This window comes from Sardina pilchardus, chromosome 14 (assembly GCF_963854185.1).
Source record: "Sardina pilchardus chromosome 14, fSarPil1.1, whole genome shotgun sequence".
Lineage (NCBI taxonomy): Eukaryota > Metazoa > Chordata > Actinopteri > Clupeiformes > Clupeidae > Sardina > Sardina pilchardus.
Window position 1 is genome coordinate 27,323,102 of NC_085007.1, and position 22,839 is coordinate 27,345,940.

A 22,839-nucleotide genomic window follows, 5' to 3' on the forward strand; every position below is an offset into this window, starting at 1 on the left:
TGCTGCAGTCTTCATAGTGATCACTGGCAGGAAGTTATAAAAAGGAAATTGCCTGTAACATGTCATGAGGTGTGTCCTTGGGTTGCCAGATGTGCATTTATGAGTCTCCACCTGTGTTTGTCATCCAGTTTTAAAGGAGTAATTTAGTAAAATGATTATGTGATTGGATGGATAGCCTAATTTGACAAATATAGCCTATTTAAGAATCCATGAAGACCGAAACAGAAAAACTTTTAGTAATGACCACACACGGCTGATCAAACACACAATTCCTAAATATTGAAAAAGGTGTCGTAAATAATTTTAACATAAAAAAGCCGATCATTTAAAGGCACTCTAAGCGATGTTGGGTAACATCACTTCTGTTGACGCTCAAACAAAACGGAGAGCTAACTAAACGCGCATCTCATCGGTGATTGGCTCGAACAGTTTGTTGTGTTTTCATGGTCCAGGTTGGGCCAAGTTGTATTCGTTGGCGTTTTTGGAACCTGGACTGTCCACAGAGACCATGTTTTTTTTTTTTTTTTACAGTGTATTCAGGGTACAGGCGGCTTCGGTGATGTTTGCAATGTTTTAGCTTAGAAATCACATTAACATTGCTTAGAGTACCTTTAATTGGATAATGAAATTCATGGTGGGGGGTCCTTAGCCTTCCATGGATATCTACATTGGTTGGATTTGAATTTACACACAATAAAAACGAGTCAAAGCAATGCTGATGTTCATGTGTTTTATATTGATTTTAAGGAAGCAACATCATGCAATCATGTAGACTAAGGCTCATGGGCTGGTTACAGTCTTGTTCAATTTGGTTCTTTTTTTGTGGGTGTTCCGGTTCAAACCCATCCAGTGCAGGATGCCAAGTCCTTTCTGTTTCTCCTGCTCAGCTATCTTCAGTTCATTCTGTTCCACATGCTCCCTCAATGTGACGTCTTTCACACTATCTTCCCTCTGAGCAGGGCTAGGCCTACTCATCTCTTTCTTCCTCCATTTCTTCTCTGTCTTTTTAGCCTTCCGTCCTGCTTTTGCCTGCCTTTTCATTTCAGCCTCTCGAACCCTCTTCTCCAGTATGGCAATCTTTTCCAGTTCTTTCCGTCTGATTAACTCTGCGGTGCTGTCTGTATGGCCCTCACCATTGTTTGGATCTGAACGTTGGGGCGGGATGACCTCTCCTGCTGGGCTAACCTGAAGCATCGCTCCTTGGTTAGCAGCTGCTGACGTCTGTCCTTTGTTATTGGTGTGTCTGCCACACTCACACTTGTTTTTAGAAGATCTGCTTGTGGAAGAACACTGAGGGTGGAAAAGATATAAACAAAGCTTGTGAATATCGAGCACATTTACTTACAATATTTTATATTGCATCCTTTTTGGCCAACAACATGATGTGACTGAAGGAACAGTGAAAACTATAGGCCTATAGTCTTATCAGCAACAAATGAACTAAATGAAATTAAACTGAAATGACATTTAAAAATCAAACTACCCGACGAGGAAAATAGGTCTCAAATCTTCGAAAACTCCACCACTTTCTGCGTGTCCCACAGCAATTCTTGACTGCTCCTTCCATAGGTTTCGTGTTGCTGGCGCTCTGAAGATTGAGACGTGAATGCATAATAGATTTACACATGAAGTTATGAATGTGACAGCACAGTGCAGGCAACACTTTGCCATTTATGGTGATTATAAAATAACCCCTGAACAAAAAAATGAATAAAATCCTGAAGAAATGTCTCACCTCTATCAATACTTGATTTCTCAGCTCCTCCATCACCGTTTCTCGCTTCCTCATTGCAGATATGATTGTAGATACCAAAACAGCTTCTCTCTCTTGCATACACCTGTCCCAATCCATTCTCTCATGCACCCTATCCCTTTCCAGAAGTATCTTCTCCCTTTCAATGTCTTCATTTCTGTCTATCAACTGACACCGTAGTTGCATCTCTTTTTGTTTAAGAGCGTTGAAACGCTGCTCGATCTCCTGATGGCCAATTGTCAAGTGCTCCTGATTTACTTCTGTTGAGCGCTCGTCATTGTTGATCTTCATCTCTCTGTCAGTGAAGTCCTCTGGCGAGCACTCGATCCTGCACTGTGGTCTGGCAGTGTCAGATTGGTTAATGGTTCTGAGGGACTTCGTTACTGTGATTTCACCTGTCTCTTCCTCCAGAAAGTCTGCATCCTCCCAAGTGCTTGATCAATTTTAGATTTTGAATGACAAAATTGTTCCACTTCAAATGCTTCCTGGGCAGCACCTTCCTTGTTCCTTCCTACAATCAGTGATGACAATGAAGTGATAGTGTTTAGACTCACTATGCACTTGGATCACTTATGTGGCTATTTCATCAGGTGGGTAGGCCTAGTTCAACCTATTTGGTTCAGGCTCAAATTGAAACATTCTTTACTGTTGTATTTTTCATCAATAAGCTAGGCTATAGCTGTAGCTTTATCTGTCAAATGATAAAATACTTGATATTGCAGGGTGACTGCCTCTTCCTTCTGAGTGTTAATATAATTTAAAATGTGTTTTTTTTATATATAGGGTAGTGTTGAACATCGCTTGACGGAAAACAATTACTTTCAAACTGGCTGCATTCGTTGGAATTGCATCTTATGTTGGCAGGGCATGGTTGCGCTTCTGCTGTAGGCCAACTCCTCTCTCGCTTAGGCTATGTATGTCAACCAGAACCATAGCATCCGCGAAGGCAACCAGAACTTTGTCAATCATGACCTATTGACTTGCTAGCCTGCATGATAGCGTTGAGAAGCTTACTCACCTCTGAATCAGCCGCAAGGCCATGGACAAGGCCAAAGTGTCTAACCCCTGGAGAATATTATTTGTCCGCGTTGCCCAACGATTCTAGAGCGGCGCGTAGCGCTCTATGATCTTTGATGTTGCCTAGTAGCCACAAGTTATTTCGAATGTTTGACTGTGTCATTTCTTCAGGATTCTGCCGACTGGTGTTGCCCGCTACAAGCATAGACCGGCCTAACAGTAGACCAGAGATAGAATATTTGCCAAGCCTAGAGCTAGTGTTCGATAAAAAAAAGAAAGAAAGAAAGAAAACCCCAGGATTCAGGAATGCTGGCAGATGTTGCGTCGTAGTCCTCGCGCGGCGTTATCGTCTTTTCATAACTGCATGGGGCGGTTCACGATAGGGGTCATTTGCTGTGCTTTATTCTCCCCACGAGTGTGTAGGGGAGAGCAGGGTCAATTGAAACACTTTTCAGTTTAACGTCTTTTTCAAAACAGGTGAAAGGGATACAAATAATGTTGTCATATGATCAACAACTCACATGTGTCCTCTCTTAGTTACCAGTGTAATTTCATATACACCTTGAGTGATCGCGTTGTTTTTTAACTTTGAACGTAAGTTGTCATTTGTTTCAATTGACCCACCCAGTCGGGTCAATTGAAACACATGTGCGGGACGAATGAAACAGCATATTGTAAACAGAAACCATTCACTTTACTCTAGTTTTTATGAAACATACCTAACAACATACTTCTGTACTTGTCATGGCTAAAATTTCACCTGATTCTTCAAAATATAAGTAGGTCAAAAAATTTATTTTTCCATGTGCGTCAATGTCGAGATACGCGTTTCGATTAAACTCACATTTCTTCATTTTATACCATGCTGATGACTACATTTCCATCTAATTTACTTATTTCCCGTTGTAAGCCTTGTTGAGGGATTCACAATTGATCTTCCTCTTTTATTTTGAAACATTTTATTTTTTTTTGCATTGATAGTTCGGGACGATTGAAACAACTGTTTCAATCGTCCCGACAGTGCTAACTAACACTTAAACATATTTTGCTTCTAAACCTCAAAATGCTGACATTTAACACTTTCAGACATGTTTAAGTAATGATTCATCTCTCGTATGGTCATGTGATCATTGCATGAAACAATAAACACGAGTTGTGATCACAAAAAAATTACCGCACATAAGATTTTACTTGCCGGTGTCAAAAACAGGTTTGCGGGGATAACCTTGGAATTCGATGACGTCATGGCACGAGATTTCCCGTGGTTGGCAAGTCTTGTGTGTTGAACAAACTGACGACATATGACATTTCAGATGTGCATGGTTTTCGAGGAAATCGCTGTGTTACTTTCGTCCCGCGTTTCAATCGACCCGGCTCTCCCCTAGGCCTAATAAATATTGCATCTCGTTGAAACATAGAGAGATCCATCTTAGTTGTGAAATTGTAATTTTGAAGTTTAAAAAGAAAAGCTGAAAGATGTTCAAACTGGATTTTTGTTCTAGATAGAGATAGAAAGAATTTGAAATTTATTTTGATAGAATTTGAAATTTATTTTGCTATTGTCCTTAAATTTAGCCATACCATGCTTTAGTTATTATTATTATTATATATAATTAACTGAGTGACTTATTTGATTGCTATTCTCATTTCACTGTTTTATTTCTCATTAGGTTAGTGCTTAAAATTATTGTTTTACTGATAATATTACTATTCTCCCTAGTTTGTAATTGTTCACTGTTAATTTAATTTGTATTGTTATTTATTTGTATGTCGCTTTGGACAAAGGCGTCTGCTAAATAACCATAGCCATAGCCATAGCCATAGCCATAGCCATAGAATACAATCAGAGTCCCTTATGGGCTCCATCATGTGATCTACTGTTCATCTCTCTCTTCTCTTGAGTTCTTTCCATCTCTTCTGTTCAACATTGGCAGGAAAGACCGATTTAAAAACTGGCAGACATCAGTTTAGAAGTCTCCAACACAAACAAACACACACTGGGCCTCTTTATCAAACTCCAAATGTAGAAATGTAGAATATTGATAAGTAACAAATAAGTATCAAAATCAGACGGAGGTTTCAGAGGTAGCTTCAGTGAGTAAAAGTCCTACCATATCTGTGCCAACCATTCATTTAAACCAGCTGATTCTAATTAGTACAACTCTTCAGCTAAGTAGAGAGCAGCAAGTTGATGACATCACCTGTGCTCTCATCACAAATGCACAGGTAGAAACAATACATGGTCGGACTTTTACTCACTGAAGATTGAACGAATTTTCCACCTGCAGAAACAAACTGTAATATCAGTGTTATGCATGCTTATAAATGACTTTATGGTAATGAAACTCTAGTTATCACACTTCCATCATTAAGAGCTTGCAGTGCTCTCAGTCATTCCTTTGATCTGACAAATCAGAGAGACTCAGAAAGTTGTAGGCTAAGGCAGACTCGGATGTTCACCGAGTTCACCTTTCATGCATTAATAAGATTAGCCAGTGAGGGACAACTACTGTATCTATGAGCTTTGTCCTGTAAATAAGAGTTAACCTGTCAAACAGGTCTAGCAGGTATGATGACTCACATGATCACACATCTAATACATGGAGGCCATGCTGGACCAACACATATCAGATGCATTTAAATATTTTGTGTATCAATGTGCCTCATTTCTAAACTTGGATAGTTTCACAATTAGGGTAAGCACAAAGATTGCCCACTGCCACGTATGTCAATGTAGGCCCACCTCAAAATATTGGCTTGTGTATCAGAATTACAAATAGGCCTACTAAGGAGCTAAAAAAAACTAAATGCGCATGACAGCCAGCAGTAACATATTCAGTCTCACCAGTTGTGTTGAGAACAGTGTTCTCAGCGTGGTTTCTTCAAAAAGGACAACACTTCTTCATGTTTCTACTCATATCGCTCAACCTCTAACAGACCATTGGTCACATAATTGTGTGTGTACTGGTCACTTACGTTGCCATGAAAACAATGTAGGCTACAGTAATAGCAGTGCCAAACAGTGCAATATTGTTGATGGCCAGCAGAGAGCAGTGTATTTATTACTAATTGATAGGAGTATGAGTTTAAACTCATTTTGTTTACACAGACAACAGTCTCTTATTCACCCTAAAATATGTAGGCACTATAGGCCTACAGTTAATATGGATGGTCGAAATGGGCTTTACAAAGACAGCTCACTTCCTGTTGCTGTCACCAAATAGCGACAGGAATAACATTCTATTATTAGAATTTCATTTCCATAAGACACTTCCTCCCATTCCATCTTTTAACAGAAATGACAGGTGAGCTGTTTAATGTTTTATATTTCTTTAATGCATGGTGTATACTGTATGTATGTACAACATCTTTAATTTAGTGCATGAGAATAACACTGGAGTCTTCGCTGCCTGATAGCAATACATTAATGGGTAAGTCCATACTTAGTCACTGTACAGTTCCTATGGACTTTTAGATGGCAACTGTGGGAAGGCAAAATATATATAAGAACTTGGCTCATTTGTAAAGTAAGATGTGCTGTGCACGTAATGAAGAACCCCTATTTTAACAGTCAAAAGAACCACATGGTTGGTGCATTGGGTATAATACACACAGGCTTTCAGTTTCACAATGACAGGCCTGCTCCGCATAGAAAAATAATACTTTTCACGTCAAACACAGTTTGTGATTGTGCAGTGAGGAATTCCAAACATGCTCAGTGTTTTTCTTTTCATCACAGAGTTCAGGAGGAGCATTAGAAGCCACAACAACGATGTGAAATTCATGAGCAAACATGGTTGTGTTCACTAAGAAGACTGACGTCTGTTCATCCAGTCTCCCTATGTTGGCAGTAGCCTTACAGTACAATGATGTTAAGCTGTACATTACATGTATTAGTTCAACTATTTGTTTATTATTTTATCTAAACCTTCAGCAGATCATGTCAGTTGATCACGTTTGATGTGGTGTATACTATGTACCTGTGTGAGGCTGTGTCCTTTACCAACAGATCAAAGATAAACTCACACTAGAACTGAAAACACTTGAGGAGGAGTCCTGATGTCAACACAGGATTCTGTAGTCCCTCTGCATCCACATCCAAAGCAGGTCAACTCTCAAGGTCAAGGCTCCCGTCGAAGTGTCCTCACTTAGCTTCTTCTTTTTGTCAATAGTTTATCATTCAAAGGCAAATGTCACATAAAGATGCAGCACAGCACAGCATAGCTGCTAACACTGTCTGTGTGAATGTTGTTTTCAACAAACCGTGAAAATGAGATATTGAAGCCAGACGTCTGATCTAGCTACAGCATTCACAATGCAGAACAAGAACTCCATGTCCCAGCAGGTACAGGGAAAGATCGTCTGTGCCTCAGAGGACACAGAGACACAGCAGCCACCCGCGGGCACCTGCGGAACAGAACAGACAAAGAGCGCTAAAAGATGAGGCAACATGCAAGGGAGATCAGGTCTATTTGGGTCATGACAGGACAACGCTGACAAAAAAGTAGACACTTTACTCAACAGCAAACATCTACTAAAGTAGGGAGAGAATGCCATCTGTTGACATTCAAGTTCAGTATGCAAAATGGTTGCTGAACGATTACTGAACATCACCAAAATTCAACCTACCATAATGTGTAATTAACAGTGTAAACAGAAAACTTTTTAATTCAGCCCGGAGTGAGATTTGTTACAGGTGAAAGTGTCTCATAGTGCTCAGGAAAAACTTTACACATCTAAATAGGTTACATTAATTAATGTATTATTATTTGTGGAGCATTGTGGACGTGATATATGGCTCACTGTTTCACTCTCTCTTCTTCATTCCCTACCTTCTTTGAAAGGCCCTTCTGCCTCTCTCCTAACTCCTCAGAATAAACTGTACTGGCTATGAGTTGGTATTATTTAAAAGCATACTGTATAATATATGGGTCATCTCTATGAAAAAGATATAGCTGATACACAGTATGTATTTAGTAAAAAAATAAAGTGGCATTCCACTTAAAAGTGGCATTCCACTATTTCTTAAAACGTGTAATTTCTAAACTCACCTCTCTCTTTTCGCTTGGCTTCATGTTACCAAATAGTGTAAATGTCATGTTTCCAAATAGTGTAAAGTTAGTTTGTTTCAGTCTGTCACTGATATTTCTTAATGTGAACCAAGATAGAAGATAACAGTGCAGTGCGTTCCTTGATCAGTTTAGTTTAATTGGTCAATTGGTTGATTCTATAAGACACTGTTGTGCATCTGTTTTGAGGCAGAGTCAGATGCGCTCACAGACAGTAGCCTAATATGTAGCTAGTTTTAAATCCACCTTATGTCTGCCTTAACACACAGATCTCGTTGGCTTAATTTAAAAAATCACAAGTACATCGGAGGAAGCGTAGACGAAATGTTAGTGTGAGGAAAGGCATGTGTGTGGTGTGAGGGAGTGCCAATAATGTGAGTTGGCAGCCCTGGTTTTGGCAGGCAGTTGTACCCCTTCTCTTTTCGGTCTTGCGTACCGCCACTGAATCATTTAGTGGTACATAGTACTGGACCATACCGGCCTACTTTCACCCTTGCTCCACGGCCTATTGAGTGCAGCATTGTAAGAGCCCAGAACAGACACTTATACCACAGCTAAGAATACAGAGAATCTTTTGTTTGAATCCCATAACAACTCTTAAGCTTTACATTTGACAAGTAGAATTTCTGACATTCCGGCAGGTACCTCTAAACCAGGCCGTCGTAGAGGGACAGGGCCTGGACGATGGACGGGTCGGCCTTGGAACCCTCCTGAAACTCCTGCAGCGTCAGCATCCCGTCAGCATTCTGATGACAATGGGTCAGCCATCAAAAACACGCAAAATCGCATTAAATCATCCCAAATCCCAAATCTCCCTCTAGTAGAACAGATCATTTTTCAAAGTCTTCTAATAAAAGACTTGAATTAATTGCTTTGGCCTTCAAGTCATGACTGAACAGAAATGAATGTGTCATTAAGATATGAACAGTGAAGAATATGTCTGCAGATTTTTGGTCAAGGTTGGAGTTTGAGCTGGAGTGGATGAGCTGTTTGGGAGAGCGTGAACTATTCAATTTTACATCCTTTATCTCTCGGCCAACAACTAAAGACCAAACGGAAATCTGAGGTGATGTGTGAAATGCAATCTGCTGGGGTTTCACAAACTGTTAGTGAAATGGTGGAAGACTAAAGAGAGAGTGCTGGAATGATTGTTATATAACTTACGTAAACAATCATGACGCATGCATGAACTACTGAGTAAAAATATGATGTGAAAAGAAGACTGATACAATGTGCAAGTGCAAAAACATACCTTATCCATCATGGCGAAGATGCGATCCACTCTCTTCTCGGGCGTGTTCTCCTCTTCGGGTAACTCCACAGTGTTTCCCTGCAGTCAGACAGCCATGTGGAGGGACAGGAGGAAAATACAGAGTACAGTCGTGAGACAGATGCAGTGATGCATATAGAGAGAGCTGCAAGAGGCCTTAACTAAACACACGGCTCAGCAAAGGCCTCATCATCCACCTGCAAATGCTTAATCCATAATGTCTAGATGAAATATCTAATGGAGGAGCTCAGAGCACGGCGGAAACAAAACAATGCATCCCCAGCCCGTGAGTCTTGTCTAAGTGACACTGCTGGCACGTGTGGTTATGCAGTCAGCCATGGCGTGGCTCAAAACAAATGACTCACCACCATCTGGTATATGGCGTCCACGATGTTCAGCATCTCGTCTCGAGTGATGTAGCCATCGTTGTCGAGATCGTAAAGTTTAAAAGCCCCTACAGTAACAATTAATGAAGCGCCTTAGGACACCGTAATAGTACAGTTTATTATGTTTAACTGACAATACTCACTGTGATCTATTCTGACCGCAAAACATAATGATATAGCGTATAAACTATAAACTGTGTATATGTGTGTGTGTGTGTGTGTGTGTGTGTGTGTGTGTGTGTGTGTGTGTGTGTGTTAGTCTGTGTTTTGGGTGTATATTCTATAGGTCTCTGTATACATATTAGTAGAGCATCTGTTTAAAGTGTGAGCAATATGATTGAATATGTGTACAAGCAAATATAGCCAGCAATAATACCAACAATGCATACTGTGCCATGTGATGGTACGGCTGGAGGTCACGAGACTTACATCTGAGCTTTTCATCCAGTGTCCCTCTGGAGGTGACTGACAAGGCCTGGATAAATTCCGAGAACTCGATGCGCCCATCCTGCCGAGAAAGATTCAAAAGCCCATTTCACAAACTCACTAAGAGGGACATGCATACAGAGACTCTGTGTCTGTAAAGCAGCGATGAGGACATCCCTGCCCTTCATTGCAATCCAATGAAGCTTTCTCTTATGAATGAAACATAAGAGTTACCTTTAGAGGTGCTAAGCATACTACGATGAAACCGATACCCTAAACTTTAAATAGTTGATGAATGTCAACCCCAAACAGATGTCTTATGAACTGAGCTTCTGCTGAAGGTTTCCTCCTGTTAAAAAGAGAGCTTGTCTCTTACATCATGCCATTTGAAGTGTAGAAAGAATCTATTGGCACATCAGCGTGATGGCAGGCTGATGCCATGAGAGCACCATCTCAGGATGTGTCTAACGCTGGGAGGATGGAGGGCTTTCTATGACAGTTATAGGCCTCCTCTATTTTCTTACTCATGACACCTACACACATACATCTCCACCTCCACGACCGCAGACACAAACAAGCACAAACAAGCACAAACTACATAGAGCATCTCAACTAAAAAAAAAAACCCAAAATGATGCAACAGCAGCTCAGACCTGGGGTTTGTCAGCCCTGTGGGTTGATATCACCCCCACAACACACATATGCTGGAGTCCCTCTAGTTCTCCCATCATGACTACTTGAATGCAGTACATTCTGAAACCTTGGTTGAGAAATGCACTCCACTGTATTATATAGCATAACATTCTTCCTACAAAGGCCTCAATGGCGCACAAAAACATGTCTATCAAGCTTCAAATGAAGGGGTCTGATGCAAAACCCTCTCAATCCATCTGACCACGTTTCCTTTAAGTGAGCATTTTGTATCAGGCTCCTATAGGGTTTTGCCTACAAATCAATATTTCAGACCAGGAAGAGAGTGGTATTTAGCGAGTCTCCCCCGTATAATAAAGCCTCAATAGCACACAGAAATGTCTATCAAGCTTCAAATGCAACCCTTGTAATTACACTGTGGTCTCTTACCTTGTTCTCATCAAACACGTTAAAGACGAAGCTGGCAAACTTGGTGGGGTCTCCGAAGGGGAAGAACTGCTTGTAGATCTTCTGAAAACCCGCCGAATCCAGCTGCCCGCTGGGACAGTCCTTAATGAAGCCTTTATACCTGAGCACAACAGCATGAGAGAAACATTTACACCCGTATCATTAGAGTGATAAATACCATCACAGAGATACAGAATAATAATGGATGGAATATATAAATAATGGAATAATGGAATATATAAATAATGGAATAATGGAATAACATGCATCAATGGCATCACAAGCCATTAATCATATGCAGGATCATTCAAATTGTATCCTGGTCCGAAGCAGTTCCAAGTTATTTTTGAAAGCCAAGAACATTACCAATTCAATCAGCTTGCAATGGCCATTTCCCATCATGATAGGAAGGAGGACATAATGTGAATAGAGCCAGGGGGACCAAACAAAGTATGGACATGGTAAGGGCAAATAAAGGTCAGCACAGGGATGCAAGGCATGGCAGGACAGCCTTTCACCCCAACAAAGCAGATTACTTGAGTCTGGTCTGGAGTCATCAGCATATTCAGCTCTTCATTTTGTGGCCACAACAGATATCATAATTGTATTGCAACTCGGTTGCATCTCAATTGAGATTCAGTAGAAATACTTCATGGACTGAAAAGCAAAAAATAAATACTTCACTAGATTATGTCTAAACACTAATCGCTTATCAGAAAGGTTGTACAAATATAAATGCATAATGTTTCCTAGACATTGTGCAGCCTGCAGGATTTCAGAAGGTACTTCCGTCCTTTGAATATCAAACACCAAGAGCTGACTACACATGATGCATTAAAACGCGGGAGACTGAGACAGCTCATTAGGTAATATGCCCATAACTGCTTCAAAGTGCCTATTAGCACAGAGGTGCAGGATACATTGGAAAATGAGCGTGTTCCTGAGCACTTGAGTTAGATAACCTTTCCCTCTTTTATTACCTTGACCACTGATGCATGGGTGGAATCAATTCAGGCCCCAATTAAAGCACAGATAAGACGAAAAAACATTGCATTTACCACTGGGTCATAGACACAGAGAGTTTTTGATTTGATTTGATTTGGATCCCCATTAGCCGATGCAGAAAACATCACCTACTCTTCCTGAGAGCCACACACAACATACTGTATAACAGACAAGAAATCAACATACAGACAAGAAGTCAACATACACGACAATATATATAAAAGCAGGAAAAGAATAAATACTTGTCCTGAAAGACAGACAGGAAAAGAATACACAACTAAACCATCAACACACAAAACAGACAACATAAACAACAACAAAAAATAAAATGACAAAAAGGAAAAAGAATAACATGTACCATGTTGTTTGTTTACCCACAACTTTTACTGAATAGGACATATTGTTGCTGTATCTGCTCAGAAAAAAATCAATACATAGTCTCCTATTCAAGCATTATATCTCAGGCAGAGAGGAATAGTCTCTGGTGAGCATCAATCCATTTCTCTCTATTCAATTGACAGAAGGACACAACCCTGCATTCTTGCCAGCTCCCACGCATGCCTAGATACCTGCACAAGAGAATATGTCTCTGTGAATCGGAGACCGATTCTGCAACAAAAGGCTCTGACACTGTATAGGGCTCTAGTGTTAATACTCACACTGCTGCCATAAACAATGAATCAGAGTGGAACGATAAACCATGATGAAACATGGCTATGAAGGAGTGTGTGCATGTGTGTGTGTGTGTAAGTGTGCACGGATGTGGTGTGTTTATGTGTGAGTGTGTGTGTGTGTGTGTGTGTGTGTGTGTGTGTGCGCGTGCATGTTCATGTGTGTGTGTGTGTGTGTGTGTATGTGCATTTGATATGTGTGTTCTCTCTATTCTTATGTGTGTTCTCTCAGTGTGTTTAAATTTGTGTGAAAGTGTGTGTGTGTTCATATGTGTGTGTGTGTGTGTGTGTGTGTGTGTACTCCCCCCTTTGTGTGTGTAGGCATGCATGCTGGTGTGTCTGCGGTGGCTCAGGAGAGATAGGAAGTGTTCCCTATTCACCTTTCCTGCGGATTAAACTCATATCAGACAAACTAACCTTGTTAATTGCCCTTGGGGTACCTGTGTCGATTTCTGTCTAAAACTTAATGGGATGGTGAGAGCCAATCAATATATTTCCCTTCAAACTCTCCAAGACCAAAATTAGACACCACATACTAATGCAAGATTGACATGGTTTGAATAACAATTTGATGTTACATATTCAGTCTTCCATAGTTTATATGATTTATTTTAACAGAATATGTTCTAACAACATATTTGTATGGATACAGGTTCTAGTGCTGGAATAGGCTTTTAATATATACTTCTGTCATCAGACTTTCAAAGGGATAGGATATAAAATCTCTGTAGGATGTTCAAGGCTGGGATCGCTGACTTTCTCAGGAGTATTTTGCGCTCAGCCAGCAGCATATTAGTTTAGCATAACTCACAGAAGCTGGCCTTGAACCTGTCAAAAACAACCTGAAAGCCTGGCCCGGTGAAACTGCTGAGCTGGAAAATAAATGGAACATAAAAAGTGCCTTTTTTCTGGCCTTTCTCTTCTGTAAGTAATGAGATGGAAGATGTAGGTTATTTATGTCACAATGTCAATTCTGAATTCTGTCACGCTACCTCTGTGGTTGTCCTCGGCTACCTGCACCATTTGCAGGAGAAAACAATGCTACAATGCTATGGACCTTTATGTTAGAATTGCCCGATATTAACTTGCTTCTTGCTTGACTCTTATTTCCCAATGCTCCATCCTCACCACCCCATATTTCTATTTTGAGCTTGGCAATATCCACCCTATACTCAATACCTTAATCTCTCATTTACTTTCTCACATGTTTGCCTGTGTAGCACAGCTCAGCTGGTGGGTGCCGGCCTGTTTACACAGATGAAGGAAGGTGAAGGAGGATGACTTTGGCTTTTCTGCCGTCGTTACCCGGATCTGTCTCCTGCCCATCTCAGCTCGGCGCTCTCAGAAGGGCAGGCGAGGAGTCAGAGGAGGCGAGTGTTGACATAGTGGAGCACTCGGCTGAGTCCCTCCAGGGTGTGGAGGCTGCTGGAGCCCTAAACGTCCCTCCCCGTGACCTCAAATAGCGCGGCCGGTGACCAGGCTAATGCCTTCAGTTAGCCGCGCTGGAATGTGCTATTATGGGGATGGGGGGGGGCTAATATTAGTGTGATTGACACAATTAGGGTTGGGGCTCAGACAGAGGCACAGCGTGTCACAGAGGTTATCGTCAGTTCAAGGCTAAATGGGATGGGGTGTGGAGAATCATCTCTCTGATGGGTGCTGGTGTGTGTGTGTGTGTGTGTGTGTGTGTGTGTGTGTGTGTGTGTGTGTGTGTGTGGAGGAGGAGGGGTGTTGCAGGGTAATGCAAGGCAGCAGATGACTGTGGGGGTTGTCAAAGAGACAGCCCACTGCCTCTGCTTTATAATACCTCCACTAATCTTATCAGAGCTTCCCCACTGCCCAGCCGAATGAATCAGGCGTCACTCATCAAACTCTCACTGTACCCAGTGAGAGCGCATGCAGTTAGTTTAGATTTGTTGATGATGCTGGGGAGAATCAGAGGGGAGTGGCACAGAGAATGATCAACTGAGCCCCTGACTAATAGAGCAACTCCAGTATTCTGGCGAACAACAGCAAGAATCAGGTGGGAATTCAGCCAAGCAATTTGGCTTATATTGTTCTAGACATATTATCGGCGGCATATTAACATTCATCTCCTTTTCAAATCCTCAGTAGACCCAATATGCAGCCGTGCTGACTGAGATGTATAAACAGCAGAGGCCGATGTGAATGACAATGCCTTTCTGAAGCATGGAGATGAAGATGGATCTGCCTGCCTATTGGTCCAAGCCCAGTTTTTGCTGGAATTATAGTCTGGAAACGCACTTTACCAGATCAATCATTGGTAGGCCACTCACGATGGCCCAATCAGTTACCATTGGTGTGACACATTTTAAATGGAGCTTCTCATTTTGGAAATGCAGTTCAAACAATGACGGCAGAGTTAGAGCTTGACGAAGCAATGCAAACAGTTGTGGCAACACCAGCAAATGTGAAGGATTCGAAGATTTAGGACTTGATTAGAACTTGACAAACAGCAATAAATGTGAAGGATTTGAAGCCAGAGCAAAAAAACCTGTAAAATGTTCATTCAGGGTAAATATGGTTATGAAAAATGTCAGCTCGTAGCATTAATACCAAAGTTGAAAGTATCGCAATCTCATTTGGTTGTCCGACGTCACAGGCCCAACAGCTTTTTCATCAAAAAACACTTACTAGCGCAGCCAGACGGTTTTCGCAACTTGTAACCAACACCTCCATTTTAGTGAGAGTAAAACAAAATTGCTTAATTTTACTGTAGCTGTGCAGCCAGATGATACAATCAAGGGTAACATCCAGGCTTCCGCAAAAAACAGGATTTCATTAGGCTGAGGCAACAAGTGATAAGTAGGAAGACAATTTTCTTAATGGCTACTCTGAATAGCGGAAAACATTTTTTTATTTTACTGTCTAAGGAGAAAAACAAGCGGCTCTGAAAGCCATTGGACCCACTATTATCCCACTATTGCATCATCACTTAATATCCGAGTAGTGATCAATGCAGAGTGGTGGTCCAGTGGTCCAAGGAAACAGAGATCTAACCTCGCTGCAACGAATGGGAGTCCAGTGAAGCGTGGCCAGTCCCTATTCCTGAAGAGACTTTGGGTCTGGTGGCTATACCACTCTAAGGACAAAGTGCCCTGACCTCTCAAATGACACACACAAATGTGTTATTAGATGAGAACAGAGCCGATGAGAACAGAAAACAGGAGAGAAGGAGACGGATGGACGGACAGATGAAATAAAACAAAAGCACTTACCACTGCTGTACTTCCTTTTCCGTGACTGTGGAGAAGCACAGAAAAAGCACAATCTTAGCAGAGTGCAGCAGCAACACAAACACAAACACTGACTGGACAATATTTCCCTATAGATCAGACCTGAATTCATCACAAAGGAATTACTGCTCCTAAAAGAGACAACAAACAAGAGAGACAGTTTTGCAAGGAAAGGTAAAAAGCTGCCTGGCACAGAAAAAGCCAGCGCACAGTAAACATCCTTCACTCTGTACATCAGGCCTGCCATTGCTTTCCCCTTCAGCGGAGCTTACACAACAACGCTAAAGTGCACTATACGGCAAGAGAGCTTTCAGCTCAGGAAGTCGTGTTCACGCCGGAGTTCTCCCTCTCAGACGGCTACTTTAAGAGCGCTGCTCTTGAGTGGCAGACACATACTAACTGCGGCGGGGGTTAGCGTCACTCAAGCTCAGTCAGGCCCCGCCGGGCGTCTCCTACCTGGCCCTGACAGTGACACCTACGCCGCAGCCACGGCGCCTGCTGTTGGCGGGATAGAGGACAGAGCCTGGCGCACATGACGTGACGTGACAGACCATGAAATTGACATCCTCTAGTCTACAAAACGCCATCCTGCTTAGCCTGACATCACTTTCCTGAACACGCTCTTTCAGTATGCACACACACACACACACACAACACACACGCACACATGCATGCACACACACACACACACACACACACAAACACACACACGCACACCCCGTGTTATATTGGGCCATGTGCACATAAGGAGGAAGACACAAAGAGTGGGTGAGGCAATACTGTTGTCACGGCTAGAGAAAGCAGGAGGGGGAGGAGGAGGAGAAGGAGGAGGAGGTGGAGGAGGCGGAGGTGGAGGAGGAGGAGGCGGAGGTGGACGGGGAGATTGCAGTAAGAAAGGAATGGTGGAGGTGAACGCATGAAGGCACTAGGGGGAAAGATGTAAACAGATAGCTGTCGAGAGGAAAAGGGAAGGACGAGAGCAAAGAGGCGTGAAGATGGCAAGTTCAGGGAAAATCTCCAGAAAAGAGCCACCTGACGCAAGCCATAGCTGTGTAAGCTGTGGTTCGCCATGCTACAGTCCATATGGACAGCTTCTCTTGAACATGTTCACCTCCACAGATACATATACACAAACATGCTAACAGAATGCTACATTTTGATAATAGACCAATTACATAATGCAATAAAAACTCATTGGGTTCGCAACAGCATAACCTACAATAATAATAAAAATAGCTATGATAATTGCACTGGGTCATGCTTGCAATTTCCACTATATCATCTCATTAACGGGCAAATTCCCTTTGGAATATCAGGAGTGACCCGAAGGGCTGCTTGAAACAGGCATGAACCCTTTGTTCGCTTCTGAGATATTCTATTCTGCCTCCAGAAGCACAGGACTGAGATGTGGTTATGATCCAAGATGGCAGATGCGCAAACTGACGAGTCTATTTATAGTAAGGTCACACGGGGTCATGAGGAGAAACACACACACAAAAAAGCTATTTTTAGCCAGCGCCATTGAGAAAAGCTCAGCAGGGGTCAGTACCTGAGAGATGGAGAAAGGCGTTTTTGACAGCGTGTTTCTAATATCTTTCTTCTCGGAAAAACTTGTGGTGGTTGCTTTTGAGTGGAACACATCTCCATGGAGACCAAAGACCATGAGTGTGTCAAGATGAGAAGGGAAGAAATGAAGGCTGTTATGAGGCCATGTTCATTCTAAAATGGGAACGCAACCAACTGAATGTGCACGTAAGCATAGACAAAATAGCACGCGGATATTAACTCAATCTTGACCACATGAAAACAATCAGTGGGCGCAAAATTCATGGGTTCTAATGACGTGTCAAGTGAGCACGTCTAATATGTTTCCGTCTGCCATGTGGCTGTGTCTGTATTTGTGTATGAGTGATAGAGAGAGAGAGAGAGAGAGAGAGAGAGAGAGAGAGAGGATAGAGGAACAATAGAGAGACAGTGAGTTCTGCATGCATGAGCAAAATGATATTACCCTCTTATTCCACCCAGGCAATGGCATCTGTCAGTCTGTGAGACAAATGGATCGATTTGCAAGGCGTCCGAGGTTAAATTTGGACATGCAGAGGAGGTGGAGGAGAGACACAGACAAGGGCAAGAGATGAGCTGGAGCAAAACAAAAGATACAGGAGAGAGGGAGAGAAAACGGGGAGAGAGAGAAAGAAAAAAACAGACACAGGGGAGGGAGGGAGAGAATGATCAAGAGTGAGAAAAAAAAGATAATGAGAAGTAAGAACAGACAAGCTGCAATCAGGAGAAACAGGGGAGGGCGAGAAGTGGGAGGACAATGAAGGAGGAGAGGAGAGAGAGAGATAGGGAGAGAGAGATTGAGAGAGGGAGAGAGGGAGAGGGAGGGAGAGAGAGAGGGAGGCAGAGAGAGGGAGACGGAGAGAGAGCAGCTGGAGATGGGTGATGAACAAAAGAGAGACCAAGAGAGGGATGAAGAGGGGTGGGCTGTGAAAGAGAGAAGGAGGGAGATAATGAATGACTGGGTGCGAGGGGGCCGCAACACACTGAAAAGGCCATTGAGTGCTGAGTGGCAGAAACAGCTTGGCTCTACATATGACTGTGTGTTTGGGTATGTATCTACTGTATGTGTGTGTGTGTGTGTGTGTGTGTATATTTATAGTCTGCAGTATATATAAAATGTGACCAGTGTGATAATAATATCTATCCATATATTATATAATATTGTTATTAAAGGGTTTCTACATGACTTGACGTATGCATGGTGCACTAAGCAGCACCAAGGGACTCTTTGTAGTGTGTGTGTGTGTGTGTGTGTGAGTGTGTGTACTGTACACTGCATGTCTGTCAGACTTGGAGGAAAATCATATCGGAACACAGCGCCGCTCCACTGAGCAATGCCAGTCACAATCCAATCATACAGACACTCGTTTTCCTGGGATTCAAGTGTGCACACAAACATCTTCCTCCATCCCTGAAGGAAAAATAAAAAAATGAAAACCTCGCAAGCCTCGCGCAAAGTCGCAATCGCGAAAAAACACAGAGCCCTCCCCCCCCAGACTCCCAATGGCACCACCAAAGCTGCGCTGCGGAGTGGAGACAAAGCCTGGCGTTTGGCAAACAGCGTGGCTGCCTCCGCTCCGCTCCTCTCCTCTCCTCTCCGCTCCTCTCCTCCTCCACCACCACGCTTGCCGCTGTGGCTGCTGTGGCACTGTAATTTCCCAGCGCCCATCAGTGACAGCTCTCCACTCCCCACTGGAGCAGGAGCAGGAGCAGGAGCAGCACACACAACACACAACACACAACACACACACACACACACACACACACACACACACACACACACACACACACACACACACACACACACACACACACACACACACACACACACACACACACACTCAGAAGTTAGAGAATGAAGACAAAGACACACAGCATAACATATACACACTGAGTAAAGGCAAGTCACAGACAGAGCAGAGATTCCGTTTTCTTTTGGGAACGCTTTCGAAATGTTCAGACATCTTTCGCGGCCAAGTTGATTAAAGTGGAAATAGCGATCCTCTTCTTAAAGGCTCCGCTTCAACAGCTGTTATTAAATAATTTAATGTGGAGTGTGGCTGCTCTTGTGAGGTCTTTGATGTCGAGACTGTGTGCTGACTGATGTCTTAAATACCCGTGTGTGCCTGACATTTGTGCTGCCACACACAAGCACACGTGCATACACACACACTAACACACACACACACACACACACACACACACACACACACACACTCACACACACACACACACAGACACACACAGACACACACACACACACACACACACACACACACACACACACACACACACACACACACACACACACACACACACACACACTGGTAATTAAGACATGCTCAGTGAGCTGTCCCTCTCCGAGGAGGAAATTAGCCTGTGTGACAGCATGGGCTCCGTTGGCAGAGAGAGCGAGAGTGCCACACTTCCCCTTAGCCTTGCCTTGACTGCCCTCCCTTGCCACCCTGCTCCAGAGAGCGCCACACTTTCCCTTCCCTCGCCACCCAGCTCCACAGATCAGCAGGCCTTTCACAAGCCATTTTGCACAAAATGGGACTACCGGTAATGTAGCCAAAGCCACCACCACCACAACCAATCACAGGTGACGTGGTCTTTTCTGTCTGCTGTGTGCCTCCCACAGATAACTGGAGGAAGGATGCTCTAAAGGACTCCATCATCATTTGCAAACGCTGGCAACCTGAATCCTACATTACAGGAATGTTGGGACAACCCCAGAGCTGACACCCAACCAGACGCTTCTCCAGTAACCATCAGCGCTCGTCATTAGCACAGGACGAGAGCGAGGGGCACAGATGATGCATCTCAATATCCAAGAGGTGCTTCAAGAGGACCTGGGACTCAACTCATTTTTAGCAAATGTCTTCCCTCTTATTGCTGTTGGTGGGAGTCGGACTAATTAGAGTTTATGAGACTACTACACCTACTCAACACTGTGGAGAATACCTATTTAACTACTGTAGGCCTACACTGTTCCACTGTGGCAGTGCTGTTCCTGCTTTAACAAATATAACATTAGCTTTAGATATAGGCTAGTGTGGCCCAGATAGTTTCACAGTTGATTTGTGTCGAAATCATTACATTTGAGTTGAGCTGTGCGTAAATCGTTAATCACCACACATTGACCTTTGGTCCATGGCATGTTTGTGTTGCCTTGGTGACGGCATCATCTCTATGTAGAAAACATAATGCCAGCATCACTTCCTTGAGGAACTATCACCAAGTTGTTACAGTATATATAAAGTGCTATTACAATGACTTATGTTGAAATTATTTTATGTGTCCCTTAGGAAAACATCCCTTAGGAAAACATTTACAGAAATGACTTTTTCCAGATTAAAAAATCTCTAAATGAGGTCCCGATTTCACAGGAGTGAGCCCCGCTCAATTTAAACTAACTGCTGATTTAAATGGCTTGGCAGTTATTGACTGGCTATGCCTGCTGTCATCAGAGCTGTTGAAGTCAATCTGAATTACCAGCCAATTAAAAAAACATGATCGCTTTCACCAAGCCTCAGGGCTATGTAAACCAACTGGCAGTGCTCACAATTTGCATATTTCTGCACAAGAATGACATTTATGTTGATCTCAAAGAGCTAACGTCTCCATCAAGATCCAAGTTCTGGTGGTACCTCCAAGTCAGTTGAATTAGCGGCACAAATTGTTACCCCTAATGATCAAATTAAGAAGTTGGAGAGCTCATTGGGAACCATTAGTATAGCTAGATGCGAGAACACTTTTAAACTTGAGCCTTCCGGGATAAACAGTGGCAATTATCTTAACAGCATCCTCAGAAGAGTAACTCAATCTAATCAAATAAGATCGATTTTCTCCACGGACCAACGGAGGTGTTTGTGTGCCTCCTACAACAATTCTATATTGCATAACAAAGACTGAGGGACAAAGAGAGAGAGGGAGAGGGGGGGAGAGAGAGAGAGAGAGAGAGAGAGAGAGAGAGAGAGAAAGTTGCCAGGGCGAAGAGAGACCGTAGAGCTGTGAGGAGAACACAAAACAGTAAAGGTCAGGTGGTACTCACAATAGGTCTTTCTCGTCAGCTCCTCCACCACCTCAGGCTTCAGTTTGCTGTTGGACTTCCCCATGACTTTTTGGCAGCCTGCACGCTTCTCCCTCTCTCTCTCTCTCTCTCTCTGTCTCTCTCTCTCTCTGCCTAAAGCACTTCTCGTGTACCCACCACTGGGGCCATTTATTTATTTTTTAAAAAAGCAGGCAGGCACGGACAGTCCTGCCAAGTCCTGCTCCTCTTCCAGACACCACCGTCAAAAGAGAAGAGGGAGAGAGAGAGGTGGGAAAAAAAGAACAACGAAAAAAGAAAAACAAAGAAGAAGAAAAAAGAGCAGCAATAGCCACAAAATAGACTGAACAAAGAGAGTCACGGAGGAGAAAGGAGAATGTGCTGTGGCACTGATGCGCTGAACCTCCTCTCCTTTTCTTTTCCCCCAGGCGCCGTGCGCTGGGCTGTTGAGAGAGAGAGGGAGAGAGGGAGAGAGAGAGAGAGAGAGAGAGAGAAAGAGAGAGAGAGAGAGAGAGAGAGAGACGGCAGCGGCGTGCGGGACGAGCTGTAATCCGCTCCGCTGCGTCCGAGCTCCTGCTCCTTCCTCTCCCGCGCGGCTCCCGGTCCTCAGCCCCTCTGTGGGATCACTGCTCCGGCCTGGAGGGGAGCGCGCTCTCCCTCACACACACTCTTGAGGAGGAGGAGGAGGAGGAGGAGGAGGAGGAGGTGGAGGAGGGCTGCTGCGGCTGCTGGTGGTGCCGGTGCTGGAGGGACACACTCCCATCTGTCTGGATCTGCCCGCTGGCGATGGGGAACCGGGCGACTGTGTCCCCGGCTGGCGGAGATAGATTGCGAGCTGCCTGCCCCGTCGCGCCACTGAGAGCGTGTGTGGGAGAACGTGCCTGTGTGGGTGGGTCTGTATTGTGACCATGCAACGTGTTGATACCGTTGTTCTTGGCAACAGAAGCCACTCCTATTATGCTCTCCCTCTCTCTCTCTCTCGCTCTCTCTCTCTTTCTCTGCCTCTCTCTCTTTCTCTCGCTCTCTCTTTCTCTGCCACTCTCTGTTTCCCTTTTTCCTTCAGACAGATTCTGTGTAGATATTTTTCTATCCTTAGCTGTGGTTGGACAAATGGCTTAAATGCTTAAATACTAACATGTTTCAAAGCAGCAAAAGCTTAACCTCTGTGGTTCACAAAGTCCTTGGGAGATTTTCTTTCTTTGATCAAAAGTGTATCATCTGCCTCTGGATAAATATGCAGAAACCGCTGAAAAATACATCAAAACAGATGTGT

General features: G+C 43.3%; 2 protein-coding genes across 2 annotated transcripts; both read right to left on the reverse strand.

Annotated features, from left to right (window-relative positions):
- Positions 1–753: 753 nt before the first annotated feature.
- On the reverse strand, positions 754–2,850 carry LOC134101303 (uncharacterized). Its single transcript, XM_062554904.1, has 4 exons — positions 2,772–2,850; positions 1,736–2,264; positions 1,484–1,588; positions 754–1,290 (listed from the first exon to the last, which is right to left on the reverse strand). Exons 2-4 carry the CDS (start codon positions 2,042–2,044, stop codon positions 781–783), a joined length of 924 nt encoding a protein of 307 aa, XP_062410888.1. The 5' UTR covers positions 2,045–2,264; positions 2,772–2,850; the 3' UTR covers positions 754–780.
- A 3,306-nt stretch (positions 2,851–6,156) lies between these two features.
- Positions 6,157–21,671, reverse strand: ncs1a (neuronal calcium sensor 1a). The gene is made up of 8 exons (XM_062554265.1): positions 21,570–21,671; positions 15,935–15,959; positions 11,002–11,140; positions 9,925–10,003; positions 9,475–9,563; positions 9,092–9,169; positions 8,485–8,585; positions 6,157–7,177 (listed from the first exon to the last, which is right to left on the reverse strand). Exons 1-7 carry the CDS (start codon positions 21,631–21,633, stop codon positions 8,487–8,489), a joined length of 573 nt encoding a protein of 190 aa, XP_062410249.1. The 5' UTR covers positions 21,634–21,671; the 3' UTR covers positions 6,157–7,177; positions 8,485–8,486.
- Positions 21,672–22,839: the final 1,168 nt, after the last annotated feature.

What these genes read in the sequence shown, in the direction of transcription:
- LOC134101303 (XM_062554904.1), bottom strand. Translation starts at nt 2,044, where the DNA reads ATGAAGATCAACAATGACGAGCGCTCAACAGAAGTAAATCAGGAGCAC. An exon ending in GAAATCAAGTATTGATAGAG is followed by an intron (nt 1,589 to 1,735) that starts GTGAGACATTTC and finishes CTCAATCTTCAG; the next exon opens with AGCGCCAGCAACACGAAACC. An exon ending in AGACCTATTTTCCTCGTCGG is followed by an intron (nt 1,291 to 1,483) that starts GTAGTTTGATTT and finishes TTCCACCCTCAG; the next exon opens with TGTTCTTCCACAAGCAGATC.
- ncs1a (XM_062554265.1), bottom strand. Translation starts at nt 21,633, where the DNA reads ATGGGGAAGTCCAACAGCAAACTGAAGCCTGAGGTGGTGGAGGAGCTG. An exon ending in GAAAAGGAAGTACAGCAGTG is followed by an intron (nt 11,141 to 15,934) that starts GTAAGTGCTTTT and finishes TGTTGTGCTCAG; the next exon opens with GTATAAAGGCTTCATTAAGG. An exon ending in TCTTCGCCATGATGGATAAG is followed by an intron (nt 8,586 to 9,091) that starts GTATGTTTTTGC and finishes CATTGTCATCAG; the next exon opens with AATGCTGACGGGATGCTGAC.